The sequence below is a fragment of the Atractosteus spatula genome, chromosome 3 (genome assembly GCF_055471065.1).
Source record: "Atractosteus spatula isolate fAtrSpa1 chromosome 3, fAtrSpa1.hap1, whole genome shotgun sequence".
NCBI lineage: Eukaryota > Metazoa > Chordata > Actinopteri > Semionotiformes > Lepisosteidae > Atractosteus > Atractosteus spatula.
The window spans coordinates 38,783,437-38,808,441 of NC_142708.1; the positions used below are offsets into that span (position 1 = coordinate 38,783,437).

Genomic DNA, 25,005 nt, shown 5'->3' on the forward strand with positions numbered 1-25,005 from the left:
TCAAACCTCCCTCCTCTAGCATGCGAGTCACACACCAAAGCCATTACACCAACATGCCACTTGACAACTTAAGCTGTAGCTGAAAAGGGCAGGCAAAAAGTTTCCAAGTAATCGCGGGTCAATGAGTCAAATTGATGCAGATGTTTACAAAGAAAGTGTACTACTGTAATAATTTGAGCTAAATTAATATAATTATATCGTTGTTAATTTCTTTAGATATGCCATTCCATATTATATTCCCTATTAATCAAATTCTAAAAAGTATGCATTTTTTTACAGCGATAACGAGTGCAAGTATTCATAGAAAAGGTTAAAACATTATAACTTTTTATGAAGCATATAAACTTAATATAGTCAGAATGAGCATGTAAAAACATTTACAAAATGTTTCAATTTCAACTACAGTGCCATGAAGCATTTAAATATATATATATATTGCTTTTGCAGAGGAAGTGAAACCAAACTAACATGAAGGATTTCAATATAAATGATATGAACAAAAACTGGTGAACGAAAACTTGCATGAAATTCTAATAGCTCCAATACAACTTGCAGAACACAACCGTAAATCACTCTTTGAAAGTAATTCAAGTCTTCTAGCCTCTTTTTAAAATTCTTATTTGCTTTTAAATACAGTGTTATTAAAGCCATTATGTATAATATAGTACAACATGCTGTTTCTGTTATTGTACAAATGATTAGCGCAGGAAAGCACTAATGGATTAATGAATATTTCATTTTAATTATTAAATTAAAAAATATTTTTAAAAGATCTGTGCGACAGCCACATATAGCTGTGGTACACTAAAGTACATTTACTGTGCCACCTGGCAGTTTGACTATGTCAGGCCAGACATAGTATTGCTGTCTGAAGCATCTAAGCAGGCAATTATGCTAGAGCTAGCAGTTCCTGGGAAGACCAGATGGAAGAGGCCAATGAAAGGAAGGGTACTAAGTATAACGACTTGGTTAATCCGTACCGTGGGAAAGGGTAGAGAGCATGGTGCGAGCCCATTGAGGTGGGCTGAATAGGATTTGTAGGTCATTTTCTCTTTAGAGCCTGCAGTCTTTTGGGTTTAACAGAGGATATCAAGAGGAAGGCCAACAAAACCACCATATAAGCTTCAGACAGAGCCTCACGATGGCTGTGGTGCTTGATCAACCCTGGCTGGGTCACCTTGGCAAAAGTGTCTGCTGTTGAAAGTCCTGAAACACGCAGCGTTACAGCGCAGCGTATGCAATGATGTGTCCAGGTGCATCAAAAGATGTATTTCTCAAACAAAGTGGTGCATCATATTATTTGAAAAAATCAAAGCAGTATTACACGTTGCTTTTCGGCATACTGTGGCACTTTTTGTGGTATGCTACCTGACACCCTGCACATTTCAAAAGACTCCATCTGTATGCTTCCCATGTCTCCAGTGTGCTTGAACCCATACCATTCTCGCACCAGATCAATTTGGTAGTTAATATCTCCAGATTAACTACATCCACAAACATAATTAGTCAGCAATGTAATCTGCCCATAATGGGTTTATTCCAGAGTTTAAAAATAATTTTCATTGCAGCTGTTAAACATTAAAAATACATTAAAATCATTCAGTGAAAGAAACAGATTGGGTCTCATGTCATACTCAAGTTAATTAGACAGTACACTAGCTACTTGATTCCCAAATGTTAAAATTACAGAACAGTCCCAAAACATATGAAGGTAAATTACAGTATATTTTGATGCATATTATAAATCTCTAGAACTTGAATCTAAAAAATAAATTTTATCACTTCAAATGATGATTGCAAATAATGATTCCCTAAGGACTCATAATTCAAATTTATAGGTATTCTGATATAAGATATTCAATATCTGAATATATGCTTTCTAACTCACTATCCATTTTTAATAACTGTTTCTAAAAAGAATGCAACAGTGGAATGTTATAAGTAAAACACAATAACTCATTGCTTATCTATAGGACTTGTCTTTTAGAATCTGTGCACATAACTTTTCTTAACAGTCCTTTCACATTGCAACTGTACCAAAAAATATTTTGTTGAAATTGAAAAGATTAAGGAGCTTACTGCTGCAGATGTTGTTCTGACTGTACAGCCCTTCTGGACACTTAAGAAGGCACCTTCCTTCATGCAGGACATTCGAGTAGGCACAAGCTGTGCAGTTGTGAGCACTATTCCCAATGCATTTCATACATGTAGGATGGCATTCTACAAATCAGAAAAACATTAATCATAATCCTCATAATAAACAACAAAAAATTAATTTAATATCAAACAGATGTTTTTATTGCAGTTTAATTACTGTGATAGGCATACTTTCTAAACGTAAGGCTTCTTTCTTTAAGGTTGGTGATTTACCATCTCAAAAAAGTTTTTTGATCACTTTAACAATGATTCAATGAAAAGCAAAACATATAATAAAAGTAATGACCCTATAAGATTACTGAGGTTCTAGTGATGCACAGTAATGCATATTATTTAACAAATGCAAGGTAGAACCGCTGGACAGCTATAAAGCTGCAATGCAAATTCACCATAGTAAACTTACAAAGTCATATTCCAAAAATAATAATAAAGTAAGCTTAATTTAAATGTATAGATTTTCAAAGAAATTACTTTCAAAGTGATCTTTATCTATAGGCGAATGGCCCTCTGAGAGCAGCTATGATGTATGGTTGAACTGAGATCATTTTAAATTATCTGTCTAGACCACATATACTTGCCTCTACAAATCATATCAGTTTCAAGATAGAACTGCGCTTTACACTCTGAAACACAGACACCATGGAGTACCCCGTTGTGGTCTCGATCAGAATGTAGTACCTCCTCAGGCTTCAAACACTGAATACAATCAGAATGCTTTGGACCAACACAGGAGCGACAAGACTGATGGCAAACTAGAGGATACAAGAAAGCAGTATACAGCACATACAGTGATACAGTGTGCATGAACATAATGTAAAAAAATACTTTTACGTGTATATTTTCATAGAATGCCTTATGAACTTTTGCGTCAAGAAAAATATAAGAAGCAAAAATAAAACAAATTTAATTAACACAAACAGTGATTGCCACATGCTGTAATAATATTAATATCCTAAGTAAATAAAATATATTTTAAATTAGTTTTAAAAACAGTCTGAAATGTAACACAGGGTATTATACTGGAACACAAGAAATTAAAGCTCTCTCTCTCACACAAAACAATTTTATGCCCAGCACACTGGGCTGTGTCTATTCAGTGTAGACACAGCAATAAACTCAGATGGTTGTTAAGATATGAAAGAGGAAAAACTAATAATATGCAGAATAATTATATGTATTATGTATACTGATGGAAAAAAGAAACGCAACATTTTCTGGAATGAGAATACAATAGTTATAGCTTATGTACTTTCACAAAAAGTTAATTTGTTTTAATTTGTTTTGAACAGCAATACAGCTTGTGCAGTGAGGCATTGCAACTTGCCAATCACACGGAAGCTCGTTAGGTGCACTTTTACCCAATGAGGTCCAAGTGGAACAGTATCTGATCAGGTCACCTTTAAAAAGGTCTTAATTCAAAGCTTAGGTTACTGACACTTAGTCAGTTTTCTGTGCATTCCATAATGCTTCAAATGTCACCAGAACCATTGCCATGCTGCAGGAAGGCATGTCATGTGCCAGTGTTCCCAGACACTATGGAGTAAGCCACTCCACTGTGTCCCGACTGCAGAAAAGGTTTCAGAGGACCGGCAGGACAGATGACCAGTCCAAGATCCGGTCACCCTCAAGTGACCACACTAGAGCAGGACCGACACATCAGAGTAGCCCATCTGTGAGATCGTTTCAGATCTGCCACCTGTACTACTGCTGAAACTGCCCGCAGACACAATGCCCGTATCACTGACAGGACAGTGAGGCTCCATGCTGCTGGCCTTATAGCTAGGTGACCTGTCAGAGGCCCTCTGCTCACATCTCCTAGACGTCACACCCAACTGGCTTGGGCTAGACAGAGGCTGCAATGGACTCATCAGCAGTGGAATCAGTCCCTCTTCACGGATGAGCCTGTTCCACGCAGGGCCAAAGTGATGAGGAGGAGGTGTTGTGTTTCTTTATTCTATCAGTATATATTACATAAATAGAATAATATTTGGAATGTAGATTCTTAAACTCAGTATTGAACTTAACTAACAAAGCAGTTTGAAAAGTAATGGGGTTACATTAAAAACCACAAAGAACAACAAATTTATTTTAAAATTGATGACTATAATTATATATATTTAATACTGTCACTAATAAGTGATCACAGAAGGTGTTCTAGAGCATGTTTAGTTGCATGTCTTGGCCATTCTATACATACATATGGGTCAATTAGGCCTGTCTAGAAATTTTATACATGAACTTTAGCATGCTGTCACTATATTTACTTAATTAACACAAGGCCCAACTATGTGGAAACCTTTGCTTTCAATATACTTGGCGTCCCTCATTTACCCAGGTGTTTCCACTTTTTTATCCACAACCTGCATATTTAAATATAAATGAGTGTATTAGTGTAAAGGGGTGTGAAGGGAAAGACGGAAAAGTGATGCTTTTATACTTTTGCAGACTCCATGATGAGAGTAGAACCCTTCTCCACACATATCCAGGCATGTTCTCTGGTGCAACACTAACCCAGCAGGGCACACACTGCACTGAGATGCTGAAGGGCCACTGCAGTCAGCACAGGAACTATGGCATTCTGCAAGAGAACCACAGAACAGGGTCAGATATTTGAAGATGTGCTTCTTTTTGTTTTCCACAATTCTATTAACGTAAATGTACATTACTAACACCAATTCCCCAAAAGTAATTTATCATGTTAAGGTATTTATACTTGCAGTAAAAAATATAGCCTATTTACTGTATGTCTAACAATTAGACAGTTCATACAGAAAAACAAGTTTATGTTTGGCCACATATCACAAGAAATTTGTATCAAAACAGTAAATATACTGAGTAATAAAAATGTCTATCCCCATTTCTTTAACCTGTTTACTGTGATTCCCCTATGATGTCATGATGAAGAGTATATAATGTTTTCAGAGTAGAAGTGTAGAATGTAATATGTAGATGAATTTATTCAACATACTCATAATTCATAATCAATGCAATTGGAAATCATGTCTTTGACAGGTATTAGTTCATAGTTTTTCAGTCCATTTTACTGTTTAGGAAACTAAATAAAGGTAACACTGTAAAAACAGTTAAACCTGTAAGAGTAAAACATCTTCTAGTGATAAATATGTAACTAAATAAATAACTCACCACTGCATCTGTTAGCTTTATCTTTGTAATACCCTTTTGGACAAAGGGGAATGCATTTCCCCTGGTGCAGTGCTCTCCCTGAGGGGCAGCGCAAACACTTTGGGCTGTCAGGGTAGCACATGAGGCAGGATCTGTCGCATGCTAGAGTCAGAAAAACAAATTTTGTTTACTGGCTACATCAGGAAAGTATTGTTAAACTGAATTCAAGGCTGTGCATGTTAAAGTTATCTAATGTAATGTGTCCAAATGTTCAATTCTTTCTTGTTACACTATACAAATTATAGACTAGATATAGTCTATATATTTTCAAAGTATATTTGATTGCAAATGTTGTACAGTAAGCATTTATTATTTTGCATTAAACAATTTCCCAGGCAAATATAATGTCCGTAGAATTAAATGAGAAGTGCCTCACCACAAAAGATCAGGTAAGGAATACTGTGACAGCGTTGTTTTATCTGACAAACTGATGTGATAATTCTTAATTACCACTATATTACCTAAAAATATATTCCATTTTGCCAAGTAATTATGAAAATTACAACTTGTTAAACATAACTATAACAATTATCTAAGGCAGTAGTATATTGTCACAGCATTAAATTAAAAACAAATAGCATAAGTTTTCCTAAATAATTTTTACATAAAAGAAATTACAGTATATGGATTTTTTTAATACAAAAACTGTTTTAGAAGGTCAAAAACTGTTAAAGGAACCATTACTTTTCTGCTTTGTGCCACTGTACAAACATTTAGAATCATTTTAAATGATTTATTATTTTAAATAAACCTTTAAAAAGCCACTCTGTTCTACAATTTTCAAGCAGTTTAAGGTTTTCAGGAAAACATCATGGTTAAGAAAATAAACTATAATGTCATAAATATAATAGAAAACATGATAAATATAAGTTCAACAGTTACCATAGCAAGTGCCTTGTTTAACATAAAAGCCCAGCCCACAGCTGGGTACACAGAGCCCGCCTCTGAGGAAAAGAGAAGGATCAGCACAGGAGAGACATGCCTGCTCTCCAGGTCCTTGACAGGAACTACAGGAGTCATGGCAAGCTGCAAAATATGGAGAAGAAACCTTTCAGATCCATGGGATGAATTTAGTGGACAATATTGAAAATATTTGACATATAGCTAAAACATAGCATTATTTACTCTAATTGTGAATGACATGCCAGTTCTGTTTTTACCAGGATAAAACACTTGGAACAATATAACATCTATTTTATATTTTTGATATTACAAACAAAAGGCACAATTCATCCCTAAGTTTTTTTAAAATATGTGTGTATATTCTTACTTGTCCCAAGCAGGAGTTTCAGAACTACTGTATTAATCCTTAATATAGTTAATGGAGTATAAACTTTACATAAAATCGAGTAATTAGAGTGAAACTTAGAGGGCTTCCTGGGGTTTTAATTAATGAAACTGATAATGTGCTCATAACTGAAAAATACAGACTAAGATGATTTAAAGGTTATTAATTTCCAGAAGAAATAATGAGGTACTAGGTAAAGTTTAAACGAACCACCCACCCATTTTCTAACTGCTTTATCTAATACACGGAAGAGCTGGAGCCTATCCCAGGAAGCAATGGGACCCAAGGCAGGACAGAGGACACAGACGGGACACAGGTCCCCTGGCTGGGACACCAGTCCAACAAAGGGCACACTCACAGGCACAAAGACAATTATCCTACCAGTATGTCTTTGGACTGTAGGAGAAACCAAGAATACCTTGTGAAAACCTATGTAAACCCAGGGAGAACACAGAGAACTTCAAGTATATAGCACACCAGGGAATGAAGGGAGGGCCCCATCAGTGCAAGGCAACAATGCCAACCACTGTAATGTCCTCTAAGCTAAACATTTCTTAGAGAGTTATAAGTGTCAAAAATCTTCTGATTCTGAATTATCCTTTATTGGCCCTTTACATATAAACTCAGGATATTACAGAAGGTTAAAAGGCTTGATTTTCCAGCTTTTATTAAGATTGATGCAATAAAAAATAAAAATATAAACATAACTTAAGTCTCTTTGAGCCTTGTACTAAACACTTGGGGTCAATTGTAACGAACTGAAAGTAGTGTACTAACAGGAGTTCAACCCGTGCTTAGTATGCAGCTGCAATTTAAACTTGTGCTCCACCTTAAGACCAGTTGCAACGAACTTTGCCACTGTGCGTAGTCCGCAGCACCGTACTAAACCTGTTCTCAATTGCAATGAACACAAAGTAACAGCTGCTGCCCTTTAGAGGTGACTAAAGTAGTGGACTAACTTAAACCACCTCTTCATATAATTATAATTAATAATAATAATTGTTTACACTTATATAGAGTTTTTCTGGACACTCCACTCAATGCACTTTACAGGTAATGGGGACTCCCTTCCATCACCACCAATGTGCAACATCCACCTGGATGATGCGACAGCAGCAATAGTGTACCGAAACGCTTACCACACATCAGCTATCAGTGGGGAGGAGAGCAGAGTTATGAAGCCAATTCATAGATGGGGATTATTAGGAGGCCATGACTGGTAAGGGCCAATGGGAAATTTGGCCAGGACGACAGGGTTACACCCCTAGTCTTTTCGAGAAACACGCTCAGATTTTTAATGACCACAGAGAGTCAGGACCTCAGTTTTACATCTCAACCGAAGGACAGCACCTATTTACAATATAGTGTCCCCGTCACTATACTGGGGCATTAGGACTCACATGGACCACAGGGTGAGCACTCCCTGCTGGCCCCACTAACACCTCTTCCAGCAGCAACCTTAGTTTTTCCCAGGAGGTCACCCATCCAGGTACTGACCAGGCTCACACCTGCTTAGCTTCAGTGGGTTGCCAGTTGTGAGTTGCAGAGATATGGTTTAAGCAACTTAGTACCATACTTAGCGTAACGCTAGATCGCATTAGAAGGCTCCCAAATGTAGTGGAAATAATATCGTCATTAAGTACTGAATTTATGCATCCGTCGCTTGGAAAATTATTGCAATACTGAACTCAAATTGCTTAACACTCATACCACATTTATTAATAATGAAGTTTATTAATACGTGTGTATTAACAAAAGTGTCATTTACTAATAATTACATTTAATGTCAATCACTTTTACTAGCTGTGAATTTTATGATATCCTAGGGAGTTTAGAGAACAGAACTTAAGCTAATAGTTATATAAATGGAGCGTGAGCCTTTAATGTGTTCTTTAAAATCTGGGAGTCAACTAAATAGATTTGTTAAATATTTTATTGTGGAAATCAGAGGAAAGTGATTATTTATGATAGTTCTTCGGAACACTGTCCCTTCTCTGTACATATTACAACATCATCGACTGCCTCAAAAGTAGAACACATTTCAGATATCACATCCCAACAGAAAGGACATTCTCTACAGCCACAAGACGAGACTCTGACAGCGAAGGTCCCTCTGGCCTGGACACTCATGTAAGCCGGTGTAGTGGAGTGGGGAGTGCTGATGTGGAGGAGAGTGGTGCAGAAGATCTTTGTATTGCATTACAGCATTGTACACATGCTTAAAAGAGAAGAGAGAAAATGCAAGCCTTCTTCAGGTGTGAGGGTCTTCTGCTCAGAATGAAACGCTAAAATGTAATGTAGGCTCTGAATGGGTTCAATTATGATTTGGGCTTGATTGAGGTTGCTGCCTTTCATCTAAAATCCTGCTTGAATCCTTCTAAACTAAAAATTAGACACAAGAAGAGAAGAGGCTCTGGTGAAATTTCTCTTTTTTAATTTATCTTTTTTTCTTGGAAAAATATCTTACCCGCTGCAATCCGGGCACAGAAAGATTAAAAAAAGTCAGACAGACAGGGGGGAGAGTGAGTTCTAAATAAAGAGGTATCCAGGTAACAGTGAAACGGGTGGACAGTCTGGGGAGATCGCCCGTTTTCCATGTAAATAGTTCCCTGGTTCCGCACCTCTTGGTGTTTCTCTCGCTCTCTCTCGGGCTGGCGGGCTCGTCTTGTGTCTCTCTCTCGTCTGGGCACGGGAGTGCTGCTGGAAGGTGTTGACGTAAACACCTGATCATCAGCTCGAAAGATTTCAGTGCTTTGTGTATATTCTAATGGCAGTGGGGGCAGGGTGTGTGGGAACAGGCTTGGTTGAAATTGCATTGGGGATCTATGTTCTTCACACCTGAAACATTTTCTTCCCAGTTTAGCCAATCTTGTTACAGCATGTTACAGTTTACTATTATTGACCATATTAATTTTAAGTGCTTAATGCCATTTTTTGACCACGCACGAATATTCTTATGTCCATATCTTCGCAAGGGAATCAGTGCGAATTGTAATACTAATTAAATGACCGCGGGCACTTTCCACCCCCTCTGACAGCAGGAACATTCCTATTCTTAGCTCAGCAGCTTATTACAATATAGGGTGCTCAAACCGTTTTTTTTTTACACAGTGACACAGCGTTGCTGTTTTAACGTGTTTACAAAGAAAGTGGAATACAGTGATACTACCTGCTATATAGATACATATTTTTAGATATTTAGACCCTTAAATTAATATCATTATTAATAATAATGATAATAATGATAATAGGCCAGTGAAAGCTCTGTTGTCCTTCACATGAATGCCTGAAACATTTTACCGAACCCAGGATTTTACACTATATTCCCCATTATAAAACGGATAATTCCAGTCCTGAAGTCTGATTGCCTGACATACATTCGAAGAAGTCCTATATTTTCTAATATAGGCACATCCCGAACTTCACTTCACTTGACTTCACTGTGTGATGAAGAAATTTTAAAGACTACTTCTTAGCATAGATAAAAAAGCTTGGATTCCCATGTACAGTATCTTATACGCATATCTTTTTCTGTTGTCTTTGTTGATCTCTTGAGGATCCTTGTGATATTTTGAGCTCTCGTTGAATGATAAAAGTGTCGCAGTTTAAATCATTTTCGTTGTTAGAAATTATGAAACGCTTTGTTAAAAGCAAGGGAGTTTTTATATCTGTTATAGTAAAAGAAAATGCCCGACGAACTAGGAATTAAACAGTTTTTCAGTGCTTGTACAATCGATGGAAATGTTCAAATAAATGTGCTAAAGAAACTTGTTAGTTAGATCAACGAAATGCTGTGGTGTTACTTTTTGTCGATGAAAAAATAAAGTCTTTTCATTTAAAATGACGGTTACAAATAATGTGGACCAGCGTCATACTTTGAGTTTTACTGGTAGAGCTCATACAGCTGTGTCTGGATAGCTTGTTCCCCCTGGCTGGACAGGAGGCTCTACTGTACACAAAGAGGGGCGGGAGGGGGGAACAAGCTGCCCAGCCATGTGGAATGCTACAGAACCCTACACAGACAATACACACTAGCCGAATATTTGACCAAGATATCCAGACACAGCTGTATGAGCTCCGCCAGCCAGGACAGGAGGCTCTTCTGTACACAGAGAGGGGCGGGAGGGGGGAACAAGCTGCCCAGCCGTGTGGTTGAAGCTGATACCCTGGATTCTCTCCAGACATAGCCGTATAAGAGCTCAACCAGCCAGGACAGGAGGCTCTACTGTACACAGAGAGGGGCGGGAGGGGGGAACAAGCTGCCCAGCCATGTGGAATGCAACAGAACCCTAAACAGACAATACACACTAGCCGAATATTTGACCAAGATATCCAGACACAACTGGATGAGCTCCGCCAGCCAGGACAGGAGGCTCTACTGTACACAGAGAGGGGCGGGAGGGGGGAACAAGCTGCCCAGCCGTGTGGAATGCTACAGAACCCTAAACAGACAATACACACTAGCCGAATATTTGACCAAGATATCCAGACATAGCTGGATGAGCTCCACCAGTCAGGACAGGCAAATAAGATACACTCTACAGACATTCACAACAGCGACATATCATAAAACATTTGCACATATTGTTAAATTATTACTTGTTTTTCAGGAAGTTAAAAAACACTTGAATTACTTATCCAGTCTCTCAAAATAAAATTATTTTTCAAGCAATGTAACTAACATCAGGCAATTTGGTTTTTTTTTAATCTAACATTGACAGCCACATCTTAAATCTTGTCAGTCAGCTCTTTTTTCTCTATTTGAATTGTGGTGATTCAAATAACTTGGGATAACAAGTGGTCTCAAAGTCACCGAGCTCACAGAGCTTCAACAACAGATAACAACATACTTAGTCCTTTCTTAGTCTTCCTAAAATTGTTAGACAGGGTGGGGGGCACTCGGGAATGTGAGTTATGCGAGTTAGATTATGAATGAATAAAAACATTTTATTAAAAACACGTTTGCATTTGTTTGGGAGCTATATTATGTATTTTTCATATATAAGATATAATATAGCTCCCAAACAAACGCAAATGTGTTTTTAATAAAATGTTTTTGCGACAGAGCTGCAAACTGTATCACTGTATCACCTGCAAGTACACATCCAACACCACACTCATTCAAGGCCCCTCAGGACAATTCCGGATCACCCAGATGGCATCTTGTACCTCCAGCAACCTTATTTACTGTATCTCTTGCAGTAAATGCCCAGTTTCTCTCTACATTGGAGAAACAGGAAGGAGACTTGGAGACCGCTTCAGAGAACACGTCAGGGCTGTGAAGATTAAAGATCTCTCCAAGCCCATTGTTTCTCATTTCACCTCTGACGGCCATGACCACTCTAATCTCTCCGTCTGTGTTCTCAAAGATGGTTTTCTGAACTCATACATCAGAAAGACTACCGAAACCAAACTTATCCTGCATCTAGGATCACACCTTCCCCCTTCTCTTAACGACAGACTACTATTCTACTAAATTTTCTCCATTCATTGGAAGTTTCATTTCACACCTCTCGACACCTATTCTGACTTCACACCTCTTATTTGGCCTCTCTTTCTGTCCCCTGTTCCCGCCTCTCACCCCTCCTCCCTCCCAGCCTTTGTTCTCCCACTACATTACCTTTGCCTACTGCCTTGTCTCTCTCACACCTGAAGAAGGCTCCACGGCTGAAACGTTGTGTTTTCTCTCTTCTTTTTTTCAGCATGGAATAAACCTATTACTTGTTCCTATAAGATATAATGATGTGTTCCTGCTTACACATTGCAGCTTTTCAGCTAAATATACAGTATTTATCGCATATGCCTGAAATTGGAGCTGCTCGCCGCGCGGTGAATAGCGACTTATAAGCAGTTAAAACATTTGTCTGTCTTTCTGTGGGGGGAAGGGAATCTGATCTGATCTGCAATCGCTGGAAGACTCGCCCCCTTCTACTTTGAAAATACCTGTGAAACCGGTTTAATTCGTCACAGCCAGCACTCCCGCAGAGAGTGATGAAAACCGTGCTGCGCCACTCTTATTTGGCATTTTAGTTATGGAGGCGGAAAGACGCACCCCCACCTCTGGGTGCCTGATTTGTCGCCACCTTTAACCATTCCGTGTTCGAGTCGCAGTAGATAGAGACACGTACGAAAAAAAGTTCATTCCAGCTACAATACATATATAGTTTTGTGGTAAGAGGGAGCAAAACATCAGTATTTACTGCTAGTAATTAAGTGTACGATTTATAGTTGAAATCCTGAGCCTAAATATAAAGTTAAAATCTCGACAAACGAAGCAATGTAGGAAATGTGCACAAAGAAATACACAGAAAATAAATCCGTTCTGACATCTCAAATCAGTTTCGATCAAGGTCTTCAAAACGAACAAGAAAAAGAGTTTTTTCAGAGAGCAATTACGCTGTGTTTATGTAGAATAAGTGATTAGATTTATGAGCAATCTAATTAAAAGTCTAAACAGTATCAGCTTTATTTATGGGTTGTAATTTAAAAAAAGTCAAAAACCGCACTCAAAATGCAATTTAGAGCTTTCTGGCAAGAGGAGACACCCAAACTAATAATGTAACATGCTCATGTGTGTGCATGAACATAGTTATACTGTTATTTCTTTAGATACGCGATTGCATGTTTTTTTTTTTAATCCCTGGTGGGACCGGGCGTCCATAAGAATCAAGTAATAGGTTTCATTGCGCTTTGACAGATCGTCTTTAAATCAATTGCTGATTTAAAGTTTGACAGTAAATGTTTATATTGTAACACATACTGTACAGCCTCCATTTCTCTATAAAAATCTAAAAGATCGTTTGCGCAGCCTAAGAGGGGGGGGGGCTGCTCTCAGTGACAACTGACAATCCTCCATACACTCAAGTGAAAAATTAATAACGCCAATGTAAACATTGTATTTACAATTTACAACTATTCATTGTTATTAAAAAATGACTTAAATTCGAACATGTTGTGATATTTAGAAATATAAAAAGTCAATTAATTGTCCATAACATTGCTATTTTATTTTTTTAAAGAAATGTTTGTTAAAAGAAGTCGCGGCGCCAGCTGGATTTGAACACCCAACTCGTGGTTTAGAAGTCAGGCACCTAGACCACAGTACCACCCGCAAGGTCACATGATGAGTGGTGAAACAGCCCTACACAAACAGTATCAACAGACATTTGTTGACAATGTCACTTTTCCATCCTACAGGATGATCCCTCCATTGGGGCCCTCTTTTCTGATCGCCCTATCATCTCATATCTCCGACCACTTAATCTGCGTAACCTCCTTGTTCACAGTTCCCTTGACCGCCCTCAACAACCATCCACACCAGGCACTTTCCCTTGCAACAGAGCTCGCTGTATCACCTGCAAGTACACAGCCACCACCACACTCATTCAAGGCCCCTCAGGACAATTCCGGATCACCCAGACAGCATCTTGTACCTCCAGCAACCTTATTTACTGTATCTCTTGCAGTAAATGCCCAGCCATCTACATTGGAGAAACAGGACACCTCTCTGCACCCATTCTGACTTCACACCTCTTGATTGGCCTCTCTTTCTGTCCCCTGTTCCCGCCTCTCACTCCTCCTCCCTCCCAACCTTTGTTCTCCCGCTACTTTACCTTTGCCTACTGCCCTGTCTCTCTCACACCTGAAGAAGGCTCCACGGCCGAAACGTTGTGTTCTCTTTCTTCTCTTTTTTTCAGCATGGAATAAACCTATTACTTGTTCCTTTGTAGCCTACGCATGCTGACGCAGCTACCCACCTGAACATCAACAGACATTGTACAGCGTGTACTATTGTGTTGTAGTACATGAATATAATTATATCGTTATTAATTTCTTTAGATACGCGATTCCATATTATATTCCCTATTAATCAAATTCTAAAAGCATGCTTGTTGTATCGAGTATAGCGGCGAGGCTTATTAATAAGACAGAATTAAGTGTTGCTGTGCTTTCCCAAATGAGGCCCCATCTCTTTCTTCATCTCTGTGGTGCAGCCACAGAGAAGCTATTCATGAAGGCTGATTTAAAGATGTTTTCTTTTGATAAGGGACAGCTCCCAAATGGGGATGCACTTAGCTAAGCCTGGCTATCATGATCAATGGTCATCCATTGGCGCCTATCTGTCTAGGGAGTGCCAGATGGACATCTGGACTGCATTCCTAAGTGTCAGGAGTAAGTGACTCATATCTCACCTTGATCAACCAATCAGGGACTGGTAGGGCCGAGTAACCCATGTGGGACTCTGATGCCCATAGAACTTTCAGCCAATGAATAAGCTGAAGTTCCTCCAGGTAAAAACAGGCAACACAGAGCTCCAAGACTATTCTAAAGAGAATTCTAAGGAGAATTCCAGGGGTGCGAGACAATTCCAGGGCAGGACGGCCCAGGAGCAGAAAGGCTCCCAAGGGCAGGACATTCTCGCAGCGCGCCTCCTGACCATCCTGAGACTCAGCCCGGACAACCACGGAACGGCCAGTGTGTCCGAGTGCCAGAACTTTCCTTTGTTCTAAGAGTCGAGAGCGGAGGTTGCCACGAGTAACCAGAGGATCCACCCGAGGTTAGCATCAGCAGCAAGCCTCGTGAACAGGTCAGAACTGTGGACAGCTGAATCACTATTCAGAACTAGCGCTTCATCAGGAACGAACCGGTCCTCTTCCTGACTTGCTGGGACCCACAGTCATCTTTTCTCCTGTGCACAAACTTTGCTAGTTAAAGCCAACACTAACTAGCCGGTCAGTGAGCATCAGCAGCGTACAGTCGCAAGCCGCACAGCACAGCCTGGCACGGAGCCAGAGAGCCCGCAGGAGATCTGAATCCCCAGAGATTGGATGAGTATTCAACTTCAATGCATTACAGCTTGAGAATTCAATTGTTATCCCAACCAGTTGATATCAATTTAATTACTAAGAGTTATGTACTTGTTTTGAGTATCCAATGTAGAAGTTATAACCAAGTTCATTTACGAAACGGTCTAAATGAATGATATACTGAACGCATGTCCTCTTGATATATGTAACTCTTCGTAACTGAATGAATATATATCTTTTGTATTCTGATAACCCTCACGATAAGATCTGTTAGGTTTACATGCATATTCTATGTATTAATAAATGTATCCTCGTGTATTAGTACCTGTGTGTGTGCGTTGTTTGAGTTATATCGCATGGTTGGATTCTAAGGCCATTAAAAGAATCAATTTCGTGATTTACTGCTACAATTAATAATTGTCCCAGTAAATGCCCAAACCCTACAGAACTGGTGCCTCGTGAGAGCACACTACACGAGCGTATTCGCAGAAAAGCTTAAAACTACCACTTTTTATACACATGTTAGTTAAAGACTTCGATGCTTAAAAGCACCCGGCAAAAACCAAAACAAACACAGGGAGAACAAGTAAACAAACCTCACACAGATAGCACCCAAAGTCTGGAACTGAACCCAGGGTCCCAGTGCTGCGAGGCAGCAATTTCAACCATGTTACCCAATATGTTAATACTTATCCTACAACAAAGCTTTACTTGTAGCAATCCCAACAATGTGATGTGATGCATTTCTAAGACAAAATCTGGTACAAATGCCAAGAGAAGAGAAAAAACAAACGACAAGAGAAAAAGGGGACAAGAAAGAGGCAGACCCTGAAGCTTGTGACAGGTGATAGTCACTTCTTCAAGATTATACAAACAAAACAGATTAGAGCAAAGTATTTGAATCTTGCTAAAGAGAGCTTGCTATTCTGTGTTTCTAGGGAAGTGAAGAATAGTAAAGAATACCTTGGTTAAAAACAGCGTTTCCTGCTCGCGAGGTATATTTACAGATACCATTTATTTTGTGGTATCTGGGTTAGAGAGAGATTTAATCATAGATTGTTTTCTATTTAGTTAAGAAGGCATGTTATCTGTTATTTTGGCCTCTGTAGGCATTATTTAAGAGTAGAATACTTAGTAGCAGTCTGGGGTTTTCTGGGTGATTGGAATGTTAGGAAATGTACAGACAAGGCAATACCTTATCTGTACATACTGGACATAGAGAAACGTGTTTTGTATGTTTATGCTGTGTGTAGTATGTACAGATGCAGCCATTCAAAATGCGCGGGCGATACCGCATTATTTTGCGGTACGCTGTACGCAGTCTACCGCAAGCTACCGGTAAATACCGCGAGTTACCGTAAATTCTCCTATAATACGACAAGCAAAATAATAGTATCCGGAATTTCCGCAAGGTGGAGCTAATAAAGCTCAACCTCTCATGTTTGAGCTGTGGCCATCAAAGTCTTTAACGAAGATATTACTAATAGTATTAATAATGAATGACCTTGGACAAGCTGTAAGTGTAAACTCAAAGTATTGCCCTGGTCAACATTCTTTTTTTCATTGACCGTCTTTGTAAAAGTAACACCACAGCATTTCGCAATCACGCATTTGTTTCCAATCATGCAAAGTACAGTGATTCACCATGCCTTTCACATGCTCATAAAAGAGATTGATTTAGGAACATAAACATATTACCGTATGCAAACTGTACTGTATACAGTATGTATATGTATATTTAATGTCTTAACTGTGCCCGTTTAAGTATTGAATATTCATATCTAATTTTACCACTGAAGGGAAATCTTAGTAGCTGAGCATAAAAAGAATAGGAGCATACTGCAACGCGTGTGAAGGCCATAAACGATATTAATTTTGGAACATAAACATACAGTATATGGCTGGTCTCGGTACTTTAAAGAAAACATACACGAAACATGGTTTCATTATGACCAGAATCGGTCTTGAGATATTTTTAACTTGATTTACAGTATTTGAGAGGTATGTCTTAACACCGATACCACAGTGCTTAAGTACTGCTCACGTATATGTTTCTAGGTTTATATTATGCATTTCATACGGTCAAATTACTTTTGAGCAACTAATAAGAAGCGCGAAACGGTATGCGTTTAGTTTTTGTGCTGGGACCCGTGGATTGATTAGAGATATCAAGTACATACAAGTCATTTTTTAAATGTTGTAGTTCGTCTTGAAAAAATGTTACGAGTACATCATCTATCAACAATTACACAGGTTCTGTTTCCATATTGCGGATTTTGGTTACGTAATATTATTTTCTAGATTTCACGTTGTGAATATATGATTTGGGCAAACAGAGCCGCAAAGAAGTACATTATGGGTTGTTGTTTTTTTTTTTGCAGTTTTATCTAGAACAAGCGATGCTTAAACCTTTGTCTGATTCTTGTGAAACTATCCACACGACAGTTACAGTACCTAGGAGTTGACTTCAGTGATGTCACTGATGGGATGTTTCTAAAAATCCATCCTCTGTAAAACGTCTTCTCTAGTTGTCCTGCATATGTATTCGCTAATGAAGCTGTGTGTTCTGAGCCTGGATCTCTACATTTCTGTATGAACCAGCTTAGAGGGCTAAAGACAGCTTGTGTTTAAATTGAGTGTAAGGCAATTTATGCTTCTAAAGTCATAGTCAGCATTTATTATTGTACTGTGCTGTAAACTTGTTCTGTGCCAAGTCACATTATTTTATAGCGTTTTTATAGCGTTATCAAATCCGGTGGCGCTGTGTGTTAGTTTCCTGACTCCCATGTCACATGGTCTGTGATTGAAACCTGTAATACCGGTTTAATTCGTCACAGCCAGCACTCCGGTTGTAAAGTAGAAGCAGGCGAGATTTCCAGCGAAAAACACCTCCCCCTTCTTCAGGTGTGAGGGTCTTCTGCTCAGAATGAAACGCTAAAATGTAATGTAGGCTCTGAATGGGTTCAATTATGATTTGGGCTTGATTAAGGTCGCTGCCTTTCATCTAACACCCTACTTGAATCCTTCTAAACTAAAAATCAGTGTTAGTGAGTTCTAAATAAAGAGGTATCCAGGTAACAGTGAAACGGGCGGACAGTCTGGGGAGATCGCCCGTTTTCCATGTAAATAGTTCCCTGGTTCCGCACCCCTTGGTGTTTCTCTCGCTCTCTCTCGGGTCACCTGATCATTAGCTCGAAAGATTTGAGTGCTTTGTGTATATTCTAATGGTAGTGGGGGCAGGGTGTGTGGGAACAGGTTTGGTTGAAATTGCGTTGGAGATCTATGTTCTTCACACCTGAAACATTTTCTCTGAAAGCTTTTTCTTCGCAGTTTAACCGATCTTGTTACAGCATGTTACAGTTTACTATTATTAACCATATTAATTTTAAGTGCTTAATGTAAAATCTTGTAAAAATATATTTTCATTGTTCAAATATACATTAAGTCTGACTATCATATAATAAGTTAAATACAAAACTAAAGAAAAAATAGGGTTAAATATAATTCAAAATATTTTGCTAACAATGTTAACTGTTTATGAATAATAAAATGTATTAACTAAGGAGTAGGATGGCACAGTTGTTAGTATGTTTTTTGTTTTGTTTCTTTTTCATAAATACAACAGTAGTACCTGATGTCTCAGTGGCTTTCAAAATTAAATTATGCATGCAAACCTGTGAACTAGAAAGAAGACTAAGATATCCATCCATTATATTCCATAATATCCATGAAATATATGGCGCTGAAATATGTGTGACGCAGTGGTGGCCTGACACGGTGAGGTGCCCTGGCAGCTGTATGATGCAGTGGTGGCCTGGCACGGTGAGGTGCGCTTGCAGCTATGTGACGCAGTGGTGGCCTGGCACGGTGAGGTGCGCTGGCAGCTGTGTGATGCAGTGGTGGTCGGGTATGTAGAGGTGCACTGGCAGCTGTGTGTTGTGACGCAGTGGTGGCCTGGCACGGTGAGGTGCGCTGGCAGCTGTGTGATGCAGTGGTGGCCTGGCACGGTGAGGTGCGCTGACAGCTGTGTGGTGTGGCGCAGTTGTGGCCTGGCACGGTGAAGTGCGCTGGCAGCTGTGTGATGCAGTGGTGGCCGGGCACGGTGAGGTGCGCTGGCAGGTGGGTGATGCAGTGGTGGCCTGGCACCGTGAGGTGCGCTGGCAGCTGTGTGGTGTGACGCAGTGGTGGCCTGGCAGGGTGAAGTGCGCTGGCAGCTGTGTGATGCAGTGGTGGCCTGGCACGGTGAGGTGCGCTGGCAGCTGGGTGATGCAGTGGTGGCCTGGCACGGTGAGGTGCGCTGGCAGCTGTGTGGTGTGACGCAGTGGTGGAAATGTTCACCATGTTTCACCATGCTGAAAATGTTTGTACCAGACTTTTTTGAGGCCTGTTTAATTGTGTCTGAAGTCTGATGTTGTAAATTTTATTGTTAAAAAGATCCATGAAAATGTCACTACTAAAGTTAGCTGGTACTGTTGGTATTGTAAGTGGCAAGTAGAGCTCATATTTTAGATTTTGTGTAGTTGCTAGCGTTGAACTGTGTGTTGGATGCACATGAATATATTCATTATATGCCAGCGCACCTCACCGTGCCAGGCCACCACTGCGTCACAACACACAGCTGCCAGTGCACCTCTACATACCCGACCACCACTGCATCACACAGCTGCCAGCGCACCTCACCGTGCCAGGCCACCACTGCGTCACATAGCTGCAAGCGCACCTCACCGTGCCAGGCCACCACTGCATCATACAGCTGCCAGGGCACCTCACCGTGTCAGGCCACCACTGCGTAACACCACATAGCTGCCAGCGCACCTCACCATGCCAGGCCATCACTGAGTCAGAGATTAAATAAAACCTCACTCGCACCAAACAAATGTATATTTCTAAATATCACAACATGATCGAATTTAAGTCATTTTAATAACAATGAATAGTCACCTATGAGTTACAATATAAACATTTATATTGATTTAAATCGCGTTTAAATCACCTTTATTTAAAACCCATAAATAAAGCTGATACTGTTTAGACTTTTAATTATTTAAAACTGTATTAAAGCAGCACGATACACAATGCAACGTAAATCACTATCTTTGTCTTCTGTGTAATAATGTTCACCTCTCTGTCCAGCAAATTTACAATAGTAATAATAATGAACTTTATTGTATATGGCGCCTTTAAAGGTGGCTCCTCAAAGCGCTTTACAGGTTAAAAACAATACTGTTAGGCTGGGAAAACAATTTTTTTTTAAGAAATACAAAATGAGATATAATGATATGTTCCGGCTTAGACATTAACGAAGAGCATAACGCGTGTACTGTATACACTGCAAGTACAACCCCCCTCTCTGCAGGAGTGCTGGCTGTGAGGAATTGAACCGGTTTCACGGGTATTTTCAAAGTAGGAGGCGAGATTTCCAGCGAAAGACACCTCCCCCACCCTCAAAAACCCAGTAAGTACAGTACTTACTAGTTAAAGGCTAGGCTCCTCAATGAAATCGCTTTAACATGCTAATGCGTTGGTGTAACAGTCCGGGCGTGGCAAGCTTCTAATTTCAACCCGACTACGGCGAAAGGAACCCTTCTTTCATTAGAAGACAATGAACATATTTTAGCCCTGAATGAATTAATAGCAAACATGGTTTACATAAAAGACATTTTTCCAAGAAAGTTTAGCCTTTGTCACTAATGAAACCACTAAATAAAGACATAAATATAAAAATCTTAAGATTTTTAAAATACATGACTTTGCTAAAATTTATTTGAAAATAAAAACAATTACAACCGCCAGGGGAGGGAGAGAACAGGGGAGGGATGTTGGTTTTGCATAAGGGGCGGGGCTATGGAAATTAGGTCTGTTTGGGAATGTGGAGTTACATGTTCTGGCTGTTTGTGAATTATCGTTGTTGAGTATGGAGTGTTGAGATATTGATTTTGTGTAATGCTTTATGTTGAAAATTGAGGTGGATTTTGTTTATGATAAACAGGATAAACTGGGATGGGAGGAAGGTTTGGTTTTGCATAAGGGGCGGGATTATGATAATTGGAGGACTTTGCGAGAGTAAAATGGTTTGATATATTTGATTTTGTATTGTGGTTGTTATCTATGTTTTTGGTTGGTATTATGTTTATATGGTTGTTTTTGTTGGTTGGTTGTTATTATGGTTATTAATAATACGATCTATAGTTGAAATCTGAGCCTAAATAAAAAGAAAAAGCAAGTGATTAGGTTTATGAGCAATCTAATTACTTATTCGTTTAAAACGCTATATAAAATAAAGTTTATTATTAATTTGCTGGACAGAGCGGTGAACATTATTATGCATAAGACAAAGATAACGATCCTGATCAGTTTAGAAATCTGTGTACGCTGTAAGGTTTTTACTTCTTAAACTTTTAAAATACACGTTTTGAATAGAAAGAAATCCTCTTCCTGGTACAGTATGTATAGCAAACCAGCACGTCTTTTTTCTCCAATCAGAGGGGTGTCAGATGGTGTCAGCCAATCACCATTCGGAAGCCCTACCATAATCTCTGGTATGGGGAGACCCCAGAATTCTGTCCCATAGTTTAGACAGATGATAGATACTTTTATTGATCCCGTGAGGGAAATAAAGTAAATCATTTTCATTTTAGGAAATTATTAAACGCTCGGTTAAAAGCAAAGGAGATTGTCTGTTATAGTGGACATAAAAACAAGAGTTCGCTGGCATTATATCCTGGAAGACACAGACCGGTGCCAGACCGGTAAAATGCCTGATGAACTAGGGATTGGACAGTTTCCAAGTGCTTGTACAATCGATGGAAATGTTCAAATAAATGTGCAAAAGAAATAAACAAAATAATCATTTATTTCTTTATCATATTGGGTAGCTAATGTCCTCTCTTTGCTAGTTAGTGGCTGTGTTTCTGCATTGGGTAGCAATGGGTGACTGTTCTCAGGCGGAAGATGTAAACAGCTTAATGTTCGTGTTAAATAATTTTTTTTAATTAAAATTCATTCTATACAGCAATCGCATATTTGGGTACCGTTTCATAAAACTTTCATGCTTAAAATGTTTAGGGAGAAATGGAAGACTGGTGTGTATTTTTTCTTTAAACTACCAAGACCAGCCATACACAGTACAGTTTACATACATACAGTAATGTTTATGTTCCTAAATTAATATCGTTTATGACCTTCAGATGCGTTATGCTCCTCTTCTTTTTATGCTCAGCTACTAAAATTTCCCTTTAGTGGTAAAATCCATATAAATATTCAAAACTAAGCGGATTAAAATGTGCACAGTAAAGACATTAAATGATTAAATCTTTGCACTACCAACCAATGCACCACGAGTGCCCCTGTCGGTCATTTTGGCCAGCCAATCACTTACCGCGGTGCCCTCCGGTGCCCTGCGGTGGCTTGTGGGTAGGTTACTGTACCGCGGGTTTTTACCGCGCATTTTGAATGGCTGCATCTGTATGGTCATTGTTTTTAAATACTTGTTTAACAAAGTGTGCCTTAATTATTACTCTTTTCACCAAAGATGTGCCAGAGAACAAATAATTTACATGCCTCTAGTATACCAACTGCTCGGGTATATTCTGAAAAAAATCCTTACATGTTAAGGGCTATGATTATTTATTTTACATATTGACTAATCCACTTAGTCAATTCCTGTTATTCACTATTTTTGTTACCCCCATTTGTAACAACAATTCTAAAGAATCATAAAATAAGTAATATTATTTTTATTAAATTCTTCAAAAAAAATCTGCTTACCTGCACAATGCGTGTGTTCCTGATAAAATCCTTTTCCACAAGATCTTACACATTTTCCATTTCTGATCAGCAAGGACTCTGCACACGAGGTGCATTCAAATTCACTGTCACAGGTGGCACAAGTTTCCCTGCAGGCTGTACAGAAACAATCAAGCATTGAAAATAACTGAGTTGAGTCTAACTAGACAAGGTTACAAAACCCACAGAATTAACATGAACATTACCCTTTTACCCTTTTTAGTACATCAAATATATCTCCAGTACAGATGCAACCATCTGGAATGCACAAGGCGTTTTTTAGGCACCAAGGCAGGTGTCGCAATCACAAGTGTGGCATCCCTTTAACATTTAACACAACACAAGTGCTATCTAGTGATCTGTTTTGAGTTGTGAAGAGCAAAAATAACTAATATTGGATGTGACTTTGGCAAAGCTGAGTGTGCTTTCTGCAGACATGAGTTTTGATGTGCATTTTAGATGGTTGCATCTGTATACTGCTGGAAAGTCAAATATTGGATGCCTCATCAGTATATTGAAACAATGAGACAGCATTTATTAATAATTTTGTAAAGAATTAACACAGATCCCATTTTCCTGGATCAAATTGCACAGCTCTCAATACAGTAAGCTACAGTGAATAGCAAGTTTTATGCATTTACTTCAATTAAAGGAATTCTCCCCAACGACACAACAAAATTGTTCTTGCAATTAATGTTCTTAGTGGCTAGGGCTATAACAACTTACATCACATTCGATTTTTCATTTTCACAGGACAAGTACAAGTATTGCAACTATTAAAAACATAAGTAAGCTTTCACAAACTCTCCCTTGTTTACACTAACACCACTCCATTGCTGTCACTATCTTTCAGAGCCTCTTATTTTTTATAAACATTCTTATTGTATTCAAACATAGTTACCTATATGAACCAACTCCAATTTCAATAATTGCCAGCTTCAGTTCTTTATCCTCTATATTGAGGTGACAGTCTCAGAAAACAATGCCCATTTAGCCTGGTACTCCTCATGCAGGCCATGAAACAGTTTCACCACATTGATCCTACAGCCAATTTACACATTTATATAATGCTTCAAACCTAATCTGATGCATTTTTCAGCAGCCAGGCTCATTCACTCTGAAAATGCAGCAGCTAAATTCCAAAGCTAACAGCCTTATCTCAAAAGAAAGCTTCATAGCATTGGAATGTATTCATCATTTTCTGGTGAATTGCAGGCTGGAAACAGTACATTGCAGTCAATGGGGAAAGGCATGTTGCAATATATCTGCCATTAATTTAGTTTTCATGTAACATTTCTAGAAGGGAAATGTAAACTCACAGCTCAATGAACAGTACTGCATTAATTCGATTTTCTATGTACCTGAACAGACTCTGCCATTCTTGAAAAATCCCCTTGCACACATCTGGACACAGTGGCCACCTTGAAGTAATAAGCTTTCATTTCGACAGCTGTTGCAGTGGTCAGGGGACTGGAAGCAGGTCAGACAATCAGAATGACACTCAACTGAAAACAAATATATAAAATGGCAAAGAACATTAACATCCTTTTTCCTTCTTCCTTTTTTCAATTCATGATAAAAGTAATGATGCTTAACCATATCTACATAAACAAGATCCTGAAATATAACTCTGATATTTACACAATGAGTAGAAACAGTGTAATAAGGTGCAAGGGCATGACAATAAAATTCAATGTCTAGTTAGATATCTAATACACAATGCCTTCAGATTTAATCATGCCCCAAAGAATTAGGAACAAAACAATCCATAAAACTGGATTATTT

The 25,005-nt window shown here is 38.9% G+C and overlaps 1 protein-coding gene across 1 annotated transcript in view; it reads right to left on the reverse strand.

Annotated features, from left to right (window-relative positions):
- Positions 1–25,005, reverse strand: part of fras1 (Fraser extracellular matrix complex subunit 1) — a 352,881-nt gene that overhangs the window by 205,662 nt on the left and 122,214 nt on the right. The window contains exons 12-18 of the mRNA XM_088911421.1: positions 24,582–24,725; positions 23,203–23,337; positions 6,223–6,366; positions 5,302–5,442; positions 4,595–4,735; positions 2,736–2,909; positions 2,080–2,220 (exon numbers count right to left, since the gene is read on the reverse strand). Coding sequence (XP_088767547.1) covers positions 2,080–2,220; positions 2,736–2,909; positions 4,595–4,735; positions 5,302–5,442; positions 6,223–6,366; positions 23,203–23,337; positions 24,582–24,725 — 1,020 coding nt within the window. The remainder of the gene's footprint in view (positions 1–2,079; positions 2,221–2,735; positions 2,910–4,594; positions 4,736–5,301; positions 5,443–6,222; positions 6,367–23,202; positions 23,338–24,581; positions 24,726–25,005) is intronic.